This window comes from Centropristis striata, chromosome 14 (genome assembly GCF_030273125.1).
Source record: "Centropristis striata isolate RG_2023a ecotype Rhode Island chromosome 14, C.striata_1.0, whole genome shotgun sequence".
In the NCBI taxonomy this organism is placed as follows: Eukaryota; Metazoa; Chordata; class Actinopteri; order Perciformes; family Serranidae; genus Centropristis; species Centropristis striata.
Window position 1 is genome coordinate 3,054,976 of NC_081530.1, and position 19,791 is coordinate 3,074,766.

Genomic DNA, 19,791 nt, shown 5'->3' on the forward strand with positions numbered 1-19,791 from the left:
GTATAAAGTTACATAAAACGGAGTTAGTTAAGTGTTTGATTTGTTCCCTTATTATAAAACCTTGATGTTTTCTGAATGCGTACACATTTTCATTCAGCTCTATTGTATCAGAATGGAAGTAAAACTTGGACAAATAAAACTGTCTCATTAGATACCACAAAAGAGAAGTGAGAGCGTTTATTTTTTATTTTTTTTTTGGGTGAAATGATCCTTTTTTTAAAAAAAGCATGGGAAAAAGTGAAGGAAGGCTTGAAACAGAAATGAAACCCAAATTTTGCGTATATTTGTGTGTGTGTGTGTGTGTAATTGGTTCAAGGTTTGAATTGAAGTTTTAGTAATTTTGCAAATTCCACAATTATAGAATTGGCTTCTTAGAAAAGTATCTAATTTTCATTGTTTTATGTAAAAGTAGGTCCCCATTAGTCACCAAATAATCTGTGTGAAATATGCTAATTCATGTAAATGATGTACCCTGAAAGCATGTTTACTGGTTCCCCGGATGTCCCCATAAAGCCTGAATAAAACATCACTTCAACATTTCAGAGGTTTGAATGCGTGTATAGGTTAACTAAGCTGTGGCAAGTTTACTCAATTTTTTTCAGCTCTCTACAACCTCTAGAACAGCTATTCTCAACCTTGGGGTCGGGGCCCCAATTGGGGTCGCGAGATGATTTCTGGGGGTCGCCAAATCATTTGTTTCAGTCTTTTTGGTCACTTAATGACTTTTTTTGTTAATTTTGTGTCTGTTTTTGAACATTTTGTGTCTGTTTTTGGTCATTTTGTGTCTTTTTTTGGTCATTTTGTGTCTTTTTTGATCATTTTGTGTCTTTTTTGGTCATTTTGTGTCTGTTTTTGGTCATTTTGTCTCTTTTTTGATCATTTTGTGGTCAATTTGTGTCTTTTTGGGTCATTTTGTTTCTTTTTTTTGGTCATTTTGTTTCTTTTTTGGGTGATCTGAACTGTGCGTGTGAGATTGTGTTCAGTGAGCGGGGGTCACGGACAACATGCATGTTAAATTGGGGGTCACGACTCAAAAAGGTTGAGAACTACTGCTCTAGAAAGGGTGGTCCCCACAACTGATGATTAAAACACACCAGTATGTGTGTGTGTGTGTGTGTGTGTGTGTGTGTGTGTTAGTGTGTCAGTAGGAGGTCAACACCATCCAGTGGGTAGCAGCTGCCACTTTTCCTCTCCGGTCTCCCAGATTACATAAAGTGAACCTGTGGCGGCCCAGACACACTGATGGGTGTGTCTAGTCCCAGACTAGGTGTTCATTGATCAGTCTGGGAGGTCAGAGTCGGGTGGAGGAGTGAGGTGAAGGATGACCCAGGAGGAGGTGGGGGCCACACTTGTCCTTCCTCCTCTCCAACATCACTCCTCCTGTCCAGCTCCATCTCTTCTTTACACTTCCTCTCTTCCTCGGTGCAATAAATCGTCTCCTCACACATTGTTATGTAAATATAAATATTCCTGTCAAAAGAGACATTATGTGTATATATATACATATGCTCAGTTATCTGTTGTAAGTCCATGTGTCAATCTGATCAGTACACATGCATATTTATTCATTGAAATACTTGCAAATTCCAAATTTCAACCCTAGAGAATATTGGAGGATATTACATACTGCCAGAATGTGTAAAAAAAACATACAAAAATAATATTTTGAGAAAAAAGTTTACGAGATTAAAGTGGCAAATCTACAAGAAAAAGAAGCACAGACTTATGAGATTTAAAGTGGTGAATCTGCAAAAAAAAGTTGCTTTTTCCCCACTTTATAATTTGCCACTTTAATCTTTTGCAAAGTCACTGAAGAATAACTCTGTTTGTACGACTGTTTCTTGCAGATTTTTTTCCTAAATTTCTTATTTTTACATTGGAGGTTAAGGTCAATGAAGTTAATATTATTATATTATTCTTATACTGATGTCATGGTGTCACAGTCTGTGATGTAGCCTGATCTTTGCCAATTAGCTGGAAGAAAAGTCCATGTGGTTCTACGACTAAACAGAAAGACATGAGGACCTCATTTAGATATCCACTGAAGTTACCAAATACGGTTCTTCGCCTGATAAAGGGTTAATACACAGTCTTATTCAAGTAAACCTGCATTTCTTTGTTGCATAACGTTTCTTTCTTTTTGCATAATAAGTGTGATTATTTTTATCCTCTTGTGTTTGATAAAGTCATTTATCATAAAGTGCTCTTTGCTGCTGCTGCGGCGGCCCCATGGGGATCATTACAGCTTCATTTAATCTGATCTAATGTAATGATTAGAAGCCACCACATTATGTGGCAATGAAACACAATTCAATGCACAGTATGTTATAAAAAAAACACTGCAGGGGGAGTGTGGGAGGGAAACAGTGACTGTTGTATATGCAGGTTATAACCTTTGATGGGAGAAATGAGATGTTATGGATGAATATATATAATATGTGGGGAAAAAAGAGGATGAAGTGAAGTTTTATCATGGCTGTTGACCCCAAGATGCTGCTTTTAGGAACAGGTTTTAGTAGCAGATCTGTGAATTTGAAGATTTTTATTGATTTATTTATTTATTTTTACAAATATTAACCATAAAATGGAGGTTGAAATCTGTAAATTCATATAATGGGACACTATAGTTTATCTAGGTGTTATCCAATTACTTAATGGTCTTAAATGCCAATATTCAGTGAATTATGTAAAAATAAAAAAATACACATCATATTGCTGAATTGCAACTTTCTGGTTTCTTACAGGTTTATGATACTATGAAAAAATCATCATGACGACAATTACTTTGTCTTTTGTCGCAGGAATCGGGACGTTAACCCTTTATTAGGCAAAGAACTATATTTGGCAACTTCAGGTAATATTTCGAGAAAAAAGTTGCAAATTTACTAGATTAAAGTGGCAAATCTACAAGAAAAATGTTGCAGATTTATGAGAAAAAAATTGGGAAAAAAGCAACTTTTTTTCCCCAGATTCACCACTTTAACCCTTAATAGGGCACTCATTAAAATACTTGCAAATTCCAAATTTCAACCCTAGAGATATTGGAGGATATTACATTGTGCCAGAATGTGTAAAAAAACACATGAAAATTATATTTTGAGAAAAAAGTTTACGAGATTAAAGTGGCAAATCTACGAGAAAAAAAAGCGTAGATTTATGAGATTTAAAGTGGTGAATCTGGGAGAAAAAAATTGCATTTTTCACACTTTTTTCTCGTAAATCTGCGACTTTTTTCCCACAGATTTCCCACTTTAAATCTCTTAAATCTGCGACTTTTTTTCTTGTAGATTTGCCACTTTAATCTAGTAAATTTGCAACTTTTTTCTCAAAATATTACCTGAAGTTACCAAATAAAGTTCTTTGCCTGATAAAGGGTTAATAGTACAAATACAACTTTCACGCTATAAAAAAATCCACCAGGAATGTGTGTTAAATGTATACGTGATGTTGCGTTTTGACAAAAGTTAAAAGCAGGTTCAGCTACCAGATGACTCCTTTTCTCTTCTCAGACAGGAGAAATAGGAGGTCTCCTGATGTGAAACATCACAACACAGATGGTGCATAAATTAAAGAAACTGACAGGATAACATTTCCCTGGGATTATGATTGATTGATTGATTGATTGATTGATTGATTGATTGATTGATTGATTACCTTGCATCTCCATGGTTACAACAGAATCCGAAGAAATCACTGCACACAGCCAGTTAATAGTCATGTAAAACCTCAGCTTCACTCTTCAGTTTTTGTGCTGAAACAGATGAAAAATAACTGTATGAAAGAAGTGGACGTGATTTGTTCCCTTATTATAAAACCTTGATGTTTTCTGAATGCGTACACATTTTCATTCAGCTCTATTGTATCAGAATGGAAGTAGAAATCTTAAAACTTGGACAAATAAAACTGTCTCATTAGATACCACAAAAGAGAAGTGAGAGCGTTCATATTTTTTGTATTTTGGGTGAAATTACCCTTTTTTTAAAAAAAAAGCATGGGAAGAAGTGAAGGAAGGCTTGAAAGAGAAATGAAACCCAAATTTTGCGTATATGTGTGTGTGTGTGTGTGTGTGTGTGTGTGTGTGTGTGTGAAATATGAAAAATAACCAGAGACTGTATGAAAGAAGTTGTCAGTTAGAAGGTAGCCCCGCCCTAAAGCATACTCTTGATAAATTATTTTATATATTTTTTTAAATCATTTTTTTCTATAAATTGTGTTTATGTCAATCGCCCCATTTACCATTTACCATTTAATTATAAATATTGTTTTGTTACGACTATTCTTTTGTTGGTTTGCTTATAATGTTCTTTTGTTCTTTATATTTATCCATATGTGCATGTATATATGTGTGTGTGTGTGTGTGTGTGTGTGTGCATTTTCAAAATAAAAATTGAATTGAATTGACTCTGCTTTATTGTCTACCTAAATGTGAGCATCATTTACTAAATTAATTCTTTAATACTGTATTGAAGAAGACTTGAAACTAGCGCCTGGGACAATAAAGTCATGAGGAAAATGTTTACTGAGCTAATGAATCAAGTGAGAAGTTGAATCATTTTCTAATAGACTTTCATACAATCTGACTTATTTTTGCAACCAGTGGAGTCGCCTCCTGCTGGCCATTAAAAAGAATACAAGTGCAAGGCAGGTTGCCACTTGGATAAAGTTGACTAAAGAGTTTTAGAGATTATTTTTTATTTTTCTACTACCTTTAGCTGAGGGAAGTGCTTGCTGGCTGTTACTTCACATTTACCCTACAGATACACTACTGGTCAAAAGTTTTAGGACACACCAACTTTTCCAGAATTTAATTGAAAATGATGCAGTTTAATGTCTCAGTGTACTCTGAATTGAATGCACATTTGCAACATTTAAAATTCTTTATTGAGCATGATAGTGTTTTGAAAGTAAAAAAAAAGATTCAAAATCACATTTTATGTTGGACTAAAGGACTAAAAAAAGACACAAAATGACCAAAAAAAGACACCAAAAGTCACAAAATGACTAAAAAAAGACACTAAAAGTCACAAAATGACCAAAAAAAGACACCAAAAGACACAAAATGACAAAAAAAGACACCAAAAGACACAAAATGACTAACAAAGACATGAAAATAATTCAAAAATGGACAAAATAGCCCAAGACTCCATAGAGTTAAGTTGTTAACCCATTTCTTGTTCCCTGAAAAAGGCCTACTTGTATAATTCTGAAATGTACATTATTTTCCAGTTTTGGTTAAGCTTACCTTTTTTTATTTACCTCTGGCAGTTCACCACTTACCTTTGTACCCTTTCAAGCTGTTCATTTGACTTGAACTGCTTGAATTTCAATAAAAAACTGGAAAAATTGGGTTTTTTTCTAAAACTTTTGACCGGTAGTGTATGAGACTCTATCAGTCTTTTCATCTGACTCTCATTTTTCCTACAATGTTGAACTTTGCAGAGATTTGTCTTAGCTATGGCATGATTTTACTTGCACACCCTAATGTTATATATTAATATGCATAGTGCAGATTCACATCATCAGTGCAGAAACCACTTAATTGCTACCTCATGAGTAATAACGGCTCACTAATCCTCTGAGACTGACTCTGGCATGTCTCGACTGTATGGGTGTTTTTGGAGAAAAAGAAGATTGGAGGTTGAGCTCACATCCCGAGGTACCCCTCCTGTTTTTATGCAAACAAGGTTCACTAATCCATAGGGGATTTACTGTAAATGAGCTATTTCCCTCTGAGCCCCACCACAGCACATACATGTAAGGATCTGCATGTTAAGGACATTTTCCAGCATCATATTTACATTTAAATATGTTAACTTTTAATAGGAAAAGGCACATTTTTGTACACATGAATGATTTAAAGAGCGCGGTCCCCTTATGAGGGCTGAACTCACTTAATCTACTTATTTTATCTAAAAAGACATTTCTTTTCTTTTCATTTGAAGGAGCTGGTCCTTGCACCCATTCACTTTTGATGATTAATTCAAAGCGGGGAGGCAGATTAAGCATTTCAAAGTATGTAACAAGGCAGAAGACAGAGAGAAGAGAGATAAAAGCGTCGAGAGAAAGACGGATCAGGAGCAGGAAGAGTTGAGAGAGAGAAAGTGATACAGATGGAGGGAAATTGAAAGATTGCCGCCTCTGTTTCTCCAGTCTGTTAGTTCTGTGTCTTTGTAGGCTCTCTCCTGGGAAACGGAGGATATAACCCTCTAAAGTCTCCCCGTTTCATGTAGGGTCAAGATCTTTTTGATCAGGGGTGACTGAGGATAAAAGCGCAAGAGGGGGGCTGAGAGAGTGGGGGGGGAGTAAAACTGAGGAGAGAAGAATAGAGGATGAGTGACAGGAGATGGGGTTTGAGGGGAAAGGAGGAGAAGGCGGGGGCTGTCTGAGTTTGATGGGAAGATGAGGTGAACAGACAAGGATTTCACGCTGTCTGCTTCACCGCCGAGCTGGATGGGGAACTTCAGAGGAGCAGTTATAGGAAGGATGTTTCTCAATCACCGTCCTCAAGAGCGAGGGCGCCAAAGTTTATTGCGGCATAGTTTCATGGCTCCAAAAAGGCAAGCAGAGAAGGTTTATTTATTTATTTTATTTATTGTCGTTTGCACTTAAAAAAAACATACAATCGTTAGGAAATAACAGTACAAGAAACAGTAAAAGAAAATGCAGGAAAGATCAAATTTTTTTTTTTTTTTAAACATTTGTTTATTGATTTTTCAGTGACATAACAAAATCAAGAGATGACATTACGAGAGTCAAAACAGTGTCAAGTGTAACAAGTAAAATAATAATAATAATAATAATAATAATACATAAAATATAAAATAATAAAATAAAATAAAATAAAATAAATAAGGAATAACGGAAAGATCAAAATTATACTTATACGCGACCCTCCCTCTTAAACCTATAAGTAACTATACTTTACTTAAATTACATAGCTAGATGAAAATAAAAAAAAATACAAACAAAATTTAAACAAAACAAATACAAAGGTGTAGAACATCTATTGGGATTTTTTGAGCTTAGTCTTAAAAGTATTTAAAGAGGAACATGATTCTGTTAGATGTTTTATGTCATTCCACTGCACCTTGATAAACAAATGAGAATTTGGCAACAGAGGTCCTACAGAAAGAAATATGTAAATCATTCTTTCTTCTTGTAAGATGTGCATGATAATGAGAATTCAACTCAAAGTAACTGTGAAAAAAGTTAGGTAAAGATGCAGAAAGGCAAATTACTTTATACATAAGAACCCCTGTTTGATACTTATTGACCTCATGAATTGTAAGTAGTTGCAATTGTTTAAATAATGGTTTAGTTGGGGCTAAATAAGAAGAGTTAGTGGCAATTCTTACAACGGATTTCTGAAATCTATGAATTGCCTGTAAATAAGAATGGTTAGTGCTCGCCCAAATTATATTACAGTAAGATATGTAAGGATAAATTAAACTGTAATACAATGTTAGAAGTGTGCTCTTTTTCAAATGGTGTTTAACCCTTTTTATAATGCCCAACGATTTCATAGGGTTTCATATGGCAAAGAAAGATAAGAGTCAGCAGTTGTTGTTGTGTGTCTGCATGTGTGTGCAGCTGTTGAAGTGACACACATGACACGGCAGACACACAGCGTTGCTTCCATATTGACTCTCCCAGAGGAGGGGCTCTGCATCATAAGCTTCATATTGATTACAGGGACCAAGAGATGCATGGGTGACATCAGATACTGCGGCCATATGTCCACATGAAATATCTGTAACGGCCTCACACACACATGCACAGACACACACATTTGTATGGCTCTTTGTTGTAGAAGATATCCCTCTTTATCACAGCCTTTTTTACATGGATGGATTACTGAAGTCCAGGGGCCCCTGGTCTTCAAATGCAAAATGACACTCAACAAATACTAGCCATTAAAGAGATGCAAAATGACCACAAAGAAACATAAAACCACTACAAAGAAACATAAAGTCACTACAAAGAAACATAAAGTCACTACAAAGAAACATAAAACCACTACAAAGAAACATAAAGTCACTACAAAGAAACATAAAACCACTACAAAGAAACATAAAGTCACCACAAAGAAACATAAAGTCACTATAAAGAAGCATAAAGGCACTACAAAGAAACATAAAACCCACTACAAAGAAACATAGAGTCACTACAAAGAAACATAAAGTCACTACAAAGGAACATAAAGTCACTACAAAGACACATAAAGTCACTACAAAGACACATAAAGTCACTACAAAGAAACCTAAAGTCACTACAAAGAAACATAAAGTCTCTACAAAGGAACATAAAGCAACTACAAAGAAACATAAAGTCACTACAAAGAAACATAAAGTCACTACAAAGAAACATAAAGCCACTACAAAGGAACATAAAGTCACTACAAAGAAACATAAAACGACTACAAAGAAACATAAAACCACTACAAAGAAACATAAAGTCACTACAAAGAAACATAAAGTCACTACAAAGGAACATAAAGTCACTACAAAGAAACATAAAACCACTACAAAGAAACATAAAGTCACTACAAAGGAACATAAAACCACTACAAAGAAACATAAAGTCGCTACAAAGAAACATAAAACCACCACATAGAAACATAAAGTCACTACAAAGAAACATAAAGTCGCTACAAAGAAACATAAAGTCACTACAAAGGAACATAAAGTCACTGCAAAGAAACATAAAGTCACTACAAAGAAACATAAAGCCACTACAAAGGAACATTAAGTCACTACAAAGAAACATAAAATCACTACAAAGAAACATAAAGCCACTACAAAGAAACATAAAATCACTACAAAGAAACATAAAGTCACTACAAAGAAACATAAAGTCACTACAAAGAAACATAAAGTCACTACAAAGATACATAAAGTCACTACAAAGAAACATTAAGTCACTACAAAGAAACATTAAGTCACTACAAAGAAACATAAAGTCACTACAAAGAAACATAAAGTCACTACAAAGAAACATAAAGTCACTACAAAGAAACATAAAGTCACTACAAAGAAACATAAAGTCACTACAAAGAAACAAAGTCACTACAAAGAAACATAAAGTAACTACAAAGAAACATAAAGTAACTACAAAGAAACAAAAAGTCACTACAAAGAAACAAAAAGTCACTACAAAGAAACATAAAGTAACTACAAAGTAACATAAAGCCACTACAAAGAAACATAAAGTAACTACAAAGAAACATAAAGTCACTACAAAGAAACAAAAAGTCACTACAAAGAAACATAAAACCACTACAAAGAAACATAAAGTCACTACAAAGAAACATAAAACCACTACAAAGAAACATAAAATCACTACAAAGAAACATAAAACCACTACAAAGAAACATAAAACCACTACAAAGAAACATAAAGTCACTACAAAGAAACATAAAGTCACTACAAAAAAATATAAAGTCACTACAAAGAAACATAAAGTCACTACAAAGAAACATAAAGTCACTGCAAAGAAACATAAAGTCACTACAAAGAAACATAAAGTCACTACAAAGAAACATAAAATCACTACAAAGAAACATAAAGTCACTACAAAGAAACATAAAGTCACTACAAAGAAACATAAAGTCACTACAAAGAAACATAAAGTCACTACAAAGAAACGTAAAATAACTACAAAGAAACATAAAGTCACTACAAAGAAACATAAAGTCACTGCAAAGAAACAAAACCACTACAAAGAAACATAAAGTCACTCCAAAGAAACATAAAGCCACTACAAAGACACATAAAGTCACTACAAAGAAACATAAAGTCACTACAAAGTATCATAAAGTCACTATGAAGAGACTCAAAAAGATTCAAAGCAGCTGGAAAGAGACATGAAACTCAAAATATAAAGAGAGAAAAAATACAAAGAAACCAAAAAGGGACTACGATTAGACCAAAACAACCATATAGAGATTCAAAACAACTGCAAAGAGACACAAACAGGCCACAAAGAGACTCACAAAACAACAGCAAAGACACAAAATAATTACAAGGTGACAGAAAACAACTAGAAAGAGAAAAATATAAACAGACTCAAAATAACTTAAAAGACAAAACGACTATAAAGAGACAAAATCAATAACCAAGAGATGCAAAACAACTATAAAGAGGCACAAATAAACCACAGATAACTGTGAAAAGAAGAACTATAAAAAGAATCAAAAACGGTTATAAGCACACACACACAAGTATATGGAGATCAAATAACAACAAACACATCCATAACAGCTGCAATATGATACAAAGAGACTCACAATGACTATGAAAAGGGGCAAAACAACCACAAAGAGACACCAAATGACTTCAAAGAGACACAAAACAAATACAGAAAGAATCATAAACCGTTATAAGAACACACACAAAAGTATATACAGATCAAATAACAACAAACAGATCCATAACAGCTGCAATATGACTCATAATTACGATGAAAAGGGGCAAAACAACCACAAAGAGACACCAAATGACTTCAAAGAGACACAAAGCAACTACAAAGAAAGACACAACAACCACAGACTAAAAAATAACTAGAAAAAGACACAAAAGACACAAAACAACAGCAAAAAGAGCCTTAACGACATGAAGTCTGTGTGAGCAACTCACACACACCAAGGTTATAATAGTTTTGGATTTTTCATTAGTTTTAATTTCGTTGTCAATTTTTGTTTTCAATATTTTTTGGAAAACGCTTAGTTTTAGTTTAGTTTTTATTAGTTTTAGTGTTAGTTTTAGTTTCTTTGTAATGGGGTATTTGTTGGGTGCCAGATTCAATAAGGTCACAATAAATGTTTCCTTTGTTCCCTTTGTCTCATCCATCTCAGCCCCAATAAGTTTATTAAGTCATAAAACCAGATGGATGAAATAAATTTAATATCAACCAAAAGAATTACGTATGAAAAAAGTTGACAAAGATGAAAACTAAGGACATTTTCACTATAATTTCAGTTAGTTTTGTAACCACAAAATACAGTTTCAGTTAGTTATCTTTTAAAAAAAAAATACTTTTCACTCCCTCATATCTGTTTTTATTTTTATTTCAGTTAACAAAAATGTTTTTTCAATTCTAGTTTTTGTTATTTCGTTAGTTTTCGTTAACTATAATAACCTTGACACACACCCTGTGTAGGAGAGGAGGTGGGTCTTCTTCTTACATGTCTGTGCTCAGGAGCCCATTGTCTCATAATAACCCATCCATGCTTTTTATAAGCAGCATGATAATATTGCTGCAGGTGGTGGTGCATTTCCACACTGGTGTTTACACTCTCACATAAGCGCTGCTATTATTTTTGCATAATTCTTGCACAAGAACAGAGTCGTGATCTTATGAAATCAGTGTCACATAACCCTCTGCTCTCACAAGAGTCCTCCTGCAGAGCATCATGCGCGTTTTTTTAAAGTGTACTGTCCCTTTAAATGGCAGGCGTGGCTCTCCTACTACGACCCGCCTTTTATGCATAATAGCCAACTCCCCTTTCCCCGGATCATATTATAGTGCAGTAGTCGGCAAAGAAAGTGACCACAGACCGAAGCCTATCCAGCCGTCTGAGCGGCGGGACTGCGAACAAACCTTTAGCTCACCGACTGTTTACAACAGACAGACAACAGACAGCCAGCGGATCAACTCCCAGTTTGCGGCAGATTAAGGAAATCATTGCTGCGGCTGCGTTTTGGACACTTAAATATATTGCGCACGGCGGATCTATGAAGACGCAGGCAGGTTTTTCACTCGCAACACCAGGTAAAACTCTTTTTATCCAACAGCAACTCCTCCTGGGAGGATTTTTAACACACAGGCACATGAGTGGAGGTGTCACGCAGTAAATGAACCGCTTCAAGTTTTGTGTTTGTAGCTTCGCAGCGCGTCCGCTGCTTAATTAACTGATCGGCGCTTTTTTTAGTCGCAGCTGAATTCTTTGAGCTTGATAAGGAGTTGAAGCGAGGAGGAGCAGAATAAACTACTTTACATAGAGACTCTGTGTTCACAGCTTCACTGGCAGGCAGGACGGGTACCTGTCTGTCCAATTAATCTATTTCAATCTAATTTAATCACTCCGTAGAAACCCCTACCCTCCTCCTCCTCCTCCTCTTCCTCCTCCTCTCTGTCACAGTATAGGCCTACTACTAAAGCAGTGTTATGTAATGAAACACTGTTGCGAAACTTGAACTTCTCAGCAGCAACACAGAGTAGTTTAACTTTAACTTTGCGGCATTTACGCACAGATAGGCTACTTTTTATTTGTGCGTGGGAAAAGAAACCTTTCCCCCCAATATGTGTCTGCTTCAATGACCTTATAAGGACTGTTGTAGTCTTAATTGGCACACAATGTTCTCATACAGGTACTTAGTTTATCACACCTCAGTGGATGTTTATTAATTTTTTAAATATTTGGCTAAGCATTAAACCAGAATGGTGCATGCAGAATAAAGCATATGCATGGGCATAAATCAACCCCGCAGAGGGCAACACGTGCACAGACTGGGGTGATTATTTTATGATATTTAAGGCTCAATTATGATCAACTGTTGGCTCTTTCTGCAGACCGAGGGAACAGGGAGTGATTCACCCCGCTGCCTGCAGCCCCCATGCCGGGCATTAGCTCCACCGCGCCTCGGTATGAAAACTGGGACATGGACCACCTCGACCACTACCAACATTATTTCTACGACGACCACCACGACCCGGACGAGGATTTCTTCAAGTCCACAGCTCCCAGTGAGGACATATGGAAGAAATTTGAGCTGGTACCGACCCCGCCCATGTCCCCTATCCGGGCGGTGGAAGGGTCTGGCAGGGTCGGGCTGCTGTACCCGTCTCTGGGGGACAAGCTGGAGTGGGTGTCTCAGTTCTTAGGGCAGGAGGATGAGCAGCAGCAGCAGCAGCAGCAGCAGCAGCAGCAGCAGGATTTTCCCTGCAAGCTGACCACAAACAATGACTCGTTCGGGAACCTGAGCTCCATCATCATCCAGGACTGCATGTGGAGCGGCTTCTCCGCCGGACAGCAGCTGGAGAGAGTTGTAGGGGAGCGCTGCGCCTCCTGTCCCGGGACAGGACAGGGGGCAGCGGCTAAAGTCGCAGCCGGGTCTGCGGTTACATCCCCGGGGAGGGCTCAGTGCGCCCCCGCGGACTCGTCGGCCCTCAGCGGGCTGGCCGCGGACTGTGTGGACCCGGCTGCAGTGCTCACCTTCCCGTTAACCGGTGGATGCAAGAAACAAGTGTCCTCTGGGTCCGAGTCTCACACCGACTCATCAGGTCAGTAACAAACAGAATATGCAGGACTTTTCTGCAGCTCTTCTTTCACTTCTAGTTTACTATGATAAGGAGATGGTTGTATTTGTGTTGTAGGTACTTTAGTGACCTTACTGTCACATTTTATGGCTGTATTTTCATTCTATCCAATTATATTTCCCCTAAAATAACAATTTTGTAGTTTTAGCTTCCAAGTATTTTCATAAAGGTGACATAAGGACTTTCTTTGACCTCAAATGCCTCGTTCCCGTCTCATATTTAGTTAATATTTTGCTTTGATTGGCCATTATCTGGCATGGCACATGATGACTGCATTGCGTTACCTTGGTGCATGCAACACATGCTTGGAGCCCTGAGAGCGACACGCCCATTGAAACATCTGCTGCTTGGCCTGGCTCCAGCAGACCAGCTGCTCCCTCTCCCTGCTCCTCCAGTCTGACTTATGATAACAATATCCTCCCCGCACTCCTTGGTGCTTTTGACACAAATTCAAAAAGAGTACTCAAACTTTATGTAACGTAGAGGAAAAGGGAAATCAACCCTTTTTAGTTAGTAAGTCTAGACAAAAAAAAATATTTTCCCTCACTCCAGTTTTTTTCTTTTTCTTTTTCCACTCCCATATGATTGAGATTGGTATGTAGGTTGCCATGTGATGCTGAGCTTGGACCATGCATAATGGTGTGTGGAATGTCACAAAGGGAACTTGTTGCTGCATTCCTGCACTCAACAGGCTGCAGCGCCAATTGTGTCAGTGGGTGGATTTGGTCCGAGCCAGCCTGGGCTGTGAATAGAGCGGGATTAGCCGTTTAGGAGGTCGGCTAGGCGTGCAGAATTCTTTGACATGAGTGTGAGGCCGTATTTCACACCATTTCAGGGGATAATGTGCGTTCAAAGAAGACGGGAATGAGCAATCGTAGCAAATATGTCTGCTTATGCTCCAATAAAGAGCCATTATAGCGCTACTTAAGGGAATCCTGCATGTCTTGTAATGTGATATGTCATCCTTTTGTCATATAAATGCTGTTGTAAGTAATACAGGCCCCTCCAAATCTATTCGTCCATTCCCTCTTTACTGTGTTATTCATATAGAGATTACTGCTTTGTGAGCGGTCCAATCCACGGTGGTGCAATTACTTTAAAAGTGTGTTTCAATTTACAAGAGTATTGGAAATCCCCCAGGATTCTTGTCAGTTGGCGGGAATCAAGTCGATAAGACCTTTCCTCATGTTTAATACCCTGTTTCCACTCCAGTAAATAGAGCGGCAAATGGTTTTGAACGTGCGCAGCGTTGGATATTAGTCGTGTTCTTTGAACAAGTGTTGATTTGCACCTGAGTGCTTTTTAACTTAAACCCCCTCTGCCTCTCATCCTCTCTCTGGTGAAGGCAGAGAGCTGACCTAATGCAGTGACTCAACAGCGTGACAGTGTGTGTGTGTGTGTGTGTGAGATCATGTAGATTCTATGAGGATGTGTGAAGTTCAGTTTTACACAGGACTCTAATAGAGCCGGACCAATACTGGATATCTGGGGCTGATCCTGACACTGGGGAGTAAAAAAATATTCTTATATATATCGACAGATATCCTTTATATGTATGTAACAATGCCATTTCTAGGGCATCACAGATTTGAGATTACAATACCAATTTTACAGGTGCAATATTATCAACCTGGTCTCACAGAAATCCGTGGAATAGCCACGGAATCGCTCAAATTTCCGTGAAACTGACACGGATTTCGCTACAATGCAAGTTAATGACAGTCATATCCCGTGGCTATTGGTTTGTTCCAAGTCACGTGACTTTCAAGGTCCCAGCAGTCAGAACAAATTTTTTAGTGAAAAATCAATATTTTTACTTAGTTTCTGCATAAAAATGGATTTTGATCACATTTCTAGCGAGAAATATATGTTTTATTTTCTAAATCTTCACTCAGTGAATGTACATGATCACTTTGTGGTGAAGATCTCGCCAGAAAAATATGACTGTCATTAAATTGCATTGTAGCGAACTCCGTGTCAGTTTCACGGAAATTTGAGTGATTCCGTGGCTATTTCACGGATTTCTGTGAGACTATGTTGAATATTATATATGATTGATATAGCATTATATGTAATTTGGTAATAAAACATTTTCATACTGATTGATCTATGATGGACCAAAATTGAGTGACCAATAAATCGTTCTTGCTCCAACAGTTACACTCCTGTTCATGTTCCAAAATGCCAATATGACTTTTCTTAATGCCATCTGCTACAGTGACCCAACCTTTGACCCCTGTGTTGAATGACATTGCTGAAAGCAGCTTTTTGTCTCTCATTCTGTGCTGCTTGCTGCTAGATTGTAAGTCGCTCTGCTGGACAAACAATGTGATGACAGCTTTTTTTTTTTTTAAATTACCCAAGCATCTTCGTTTTTCTGCATTTTTCTGTTAAAAAAAAAAAAAAAAAAAAAAAAAAAGTAACATTTACATTTTGGTAAATAAATAAATAAATGGTAGTGGAACATTTTTCACTGTATACTGTCATAGGCGATACTTTTCCCTCCCTCATATCTGTATCTGTGTCGGTTCTAATCAATATTTTCTCCAGTCAACAAATGATTAAATACCTTCTCTTTTGTCCTCCCAGATGATGAAGATGACAAAGACGATGATGAGGAGGAGATCGACGTGGTGACGGTGGAGCACAAGCAGCAGCGCAAACCTCGTCGACTGGTCAACACTCGCAAACCGGTGACCATAACGGTGCGAGCGGACCCCCTGGACCCCGGCATGAAGCGGTTCCACATCTCCATCCACCAACAGCAGCACAACTACGCTGCCCCCTCCCCAGACACACTCCCCACGCCGGTGGAGCCTCCTCGCAAGAGGGTCCGGCAGGAGGCCTCCTCCCATGCCGCCCACCCCCACCAGAACTCTCATTACCAGCAGCCCCGGCCCGGCCACGCCCCTCTGAACTTAGACAGCAGGAAGTCTCACGTGACCGGGAGCGGCGTCAGGTCGGAGTCACCTAACCTCAGCGCCTGTTCTCCTACCTCCTCCACGTCACCGTCGTCTCCTCCCTCCTCCTCCACCTCCCACTCCCAGAGCTCGCCCTCCAAGCCCCACTCCTCCTGCCACTTCTCCAGCCCCCAGTCCTCCGACTGCGAGGACACAGACAAGCGCAAGGCGCACAACTTCCTGGAGCGCAAGCGGAGGAACGACCTGCGCTCGCGGTTCTTGTCGTTGCGGGACGAGATCCCGGGCTTAGCGGACTGCCCCAAGACGCCCAAGGTGGCGATCCTGACGCGGGCCACCGAGTACCTGCAGCAGCTGCACGTCAGCGAGCGGCAGAAGGCTCAGGAGAGGAAGCAGCTGAAATCCAAGCAGCTGCAGCTGCTGCAGAGGCTGGCGCTGCTCAAACGCTCCTGAGCGACGGGGTCGACTGTCACCATACACCTCACGGGACTGACTACATGAAGGAGAAAAGACACTAATGTTCACTTTGATTTGGTCACGTTGGAATAGTGCGGGTGGATTTTTTTTTTTTTGTTTGTTTTCTATTTGTGGTTTGCACATTAGCTTCTGAGTGATTGACGAGGCCGTAAGCCGGTCAGGACAGCAAGCTAGGGACTGATCTAATGGGGCATCTTACGGGCAGATTAATATGTCCATGGTTACTCAATATAAGTTTGTCAAACTGTTCTATTTCCCCTCGCTGAAAAATGTTCAAAACTATTGCTTGCAATGGGAAGGCTCGCTGTGAATGCAGCAGCTTGTGAAACTGCTACAGCTGTGCTGTCGACCTGCTGCATGGTCCGCTCAGACGTTTCCTTGATTGTGATAGGGCTTGGTGTGCATGCACAGCAGAGATGTCTTCGTTTTCTGTCCGTCATCAGTCTCAAGGCCCCCTTAGAGAATGGTCTCCTTTGCATTTCATGTTCATTACAGTCCCCTGCTCCTTAGCACTTGGCACACAACTTGGAATATTTAAAATCAAGTTGTGCCTTGTTTCTGCTCTGCTTGTTTTCATTTTTCTTTCTCATTTTCCATAGCATCTAACCTTTTTTCTTTATTTTTTTTCTTTGCACTTTTTCCTTCTCAGTTTCTTCTTTATGTTTGCTGCTCATGGGGGGCTGTAGTGGGACTGTACTGAGCCCTGCAACAGTGATGTTACAACTGGATACAATATGTTCTGCACCTCCTGGAATAGCTCAGGTTAAGTCCCAACTTCTGTGCCTGCAGGTTTCCATTCTTCTTGCATCATAAATGTTTTAACAGCAGCACCGTGCCCACAGTAACAACCAGTTTTGTAGCATTGTTTGGAGAAAATGAGAAAACATGTTGCCAAACAGGCATTGTTTGAGATGAATCCTGTTTTCAATCAATATCTGCAAAAACACTATGAAGATACCAAGATTTCTTTACTATTGTTGTGCCATGGAGACCAGCCAAAAGGTGAATGTTGGCTTCAAATTATCAACCGAAAGAAACTCTTTGTGAATGGCTTAAATTGAATCTCTATGTTTAAGCAACATTAAAAATTAAAAATGCCAACTTTTGCTTTGAGATGAAGCCCAACGAAGTCCAACTGTACATTTCTTTCATCTTGCTGTCTGATATATTTGTAAAATTGTTTTTGCATTTTGATGTAATGCCTATAGAAGCCTTTCAATGTACGTAGACGATCCTGTTGGATGTTATGTATATAGTACCTTTACTGTACAGTCCCTAAAACAAAACCAGAGCTGTCTACTATACTCATCCTAGATTTTGTTTGCCCCGCGTCCTAAACCGGGGCCGAGCTTGCCGGCTTTTCAATGATAACTCAAAGCTTCTATTTTTGTTAATAAAAATGATAAATGAAAAAGAGTCAAAATAAAACACTTACTGAACATTGATCACACTAGCCACTTTGTCACCACATTTTTGTTTTGTTTTGCAATGCCTACTTGTTTTCTTGACTGTTCATTAGGTTATCTGTCTCTGGGGTTTCTTTTATTTGTACAAGTCAGAGTTGACAAAAGTTTTATACTATATTTTCCTACCGAGTTTGTGTTTCAGTGTGAGCTAATGACTGTTTTTGTTATTGTAGCTGGCAGGGCTTTATTGGTGGTTATGTGCAGAACATTGGCATTGTGGGGTCTGCTTTCTCTCCGTGGAGTGGAAAGCACCTGAATGCTCAATCCAATCACTGTAGCTGTAGCACTCTCTTAAATCTGGCGCGCGTGGGGGGGGGACTTAAGAGGATCTACCGATTAAACTTCTGGCTGTGTGTAGCCTATAGTGACCTTAATGTTACTGCTTTCTCTCTACTTTTTTCTGCAAGCCCTGGTGCTCCCTATTGTTCCCATAACAAGCCATGCAACAGAGAACACTGTAGCCCTGGTACTAGTACTGTAATTGACTCGGTCATGACGAGTAGCATCCTCTGCTCTTACCAGCACTCAGGAAACTCCCACGTAGCCTGTAGCTCTCCTTGTGATAGGGCCATAGGCTGTGCTCGAGGACAACGCCCCCCCGCTTTGATATGCTGTATATGTAACCGAACGCCAGACCCACACAGAGAGCGAGAGAGAGAGCATTACATCAGAGGTACCACAGACATATACCTCAAGATACCACCAGTAATGTTCCCTTGAATTAGCTGTTTTAATGTTTTTCTGCTAATTAATTCAGCACAAACCACCATTATTAGCCCTGATTTTTTTTTTTTTTGTTAAATAGGGTGCACCCAGAGCAGTGGTTTGCCCCATTATTATTATTATTTTTATTTGTTTGACTTGTATGGGTCACTGGTCTCTGCTGTTGGCACAGTCACGGTGGCAGTGGGCGTTGCTTACTTTGGGAGTTTAAATATGGTGATTTTGGAGCCTTGTCTCAGCACTTTGTTTTTTTCTGTACCTCATAAGCCTCTATGTATGAAGAGTAAGTCAGAAAAATAATAAATTCATGGTTTGACATCAATCAAATATGACCTGTTTTGCCTTATGTTTGTCTCTTTCACACACAAATTAATATCTAGCTATACACTCACCGACCACTCTATTAAGTACACCTGTTGTACGACCTGCTGTAGTTCAAAGAGAGCATCAGGATGGGGAAGAAAGGTGGTTTAAGTGACTTTGAACATGGCATGGTTGTTGGTCTGAGTATCTCACAAACAGCTGATCTACTGGGATTTTCACACACAATCATCTCTAGGGTTTACAGAGAATGGTCCATAAAAGAGAGAATATCCAGTGGGCCTTAATGCTTTGTTGATGCCAGAGGTCAGAGGAGAATAGTCAGACTGGTTATAGATAATAGAAAATCAACAGTAACTCAAATAGCCAATTGATACAACCAAGGTATGAAGAAGACCATCTCTGAACATACAACACGTCCAACCTTGAAGCAGATGGGCGACAGCAGCTGAAAACCACACCGCCACTTTATTAGGTACACCTTGCAGTGGCCGGTGAGTGCATCTTTAATGAAATCCAGTGTGTTTTTTTTTTAACTGGATCAAGGTATTATTGGATTGCACACATTT

The 19,791-nt window shown here is 38.7% G+C and overlaps 1 protein-coding gene across 1 annotated transcript; it reads left to right on the forward strand.

Moving 5' to 3' along the window:
- The first annotated feature begins 11,518 nt into the window (after window positions 1-11,518).
- Window positions 11,519-19,233, forward strand: myclb (MYCL proto-oncogene, bHLH transcription factor b). The gene is made up of 3 exons (XM_059349965.1): window positions 11,519-11,769; window positions 12,571-13,281; window positions 15,907-19,233. The coding sequence occupies exons 2-3, from the start codon at window positions 12,615-12,617 to the stop codon at window positions 16,686-16,688; spliced, it is 1,449 nt and encodes a 482-aa protein (XP_059205948.1). The 5' UTR covers window positions 11,519-11,769; window positions 12,571-12,614; the 3' UTR covers window positions 16,689-19,233.
- The last annotated feature ends 558 nt before the right edge of the window (window positions 19,234-19,791 follow it).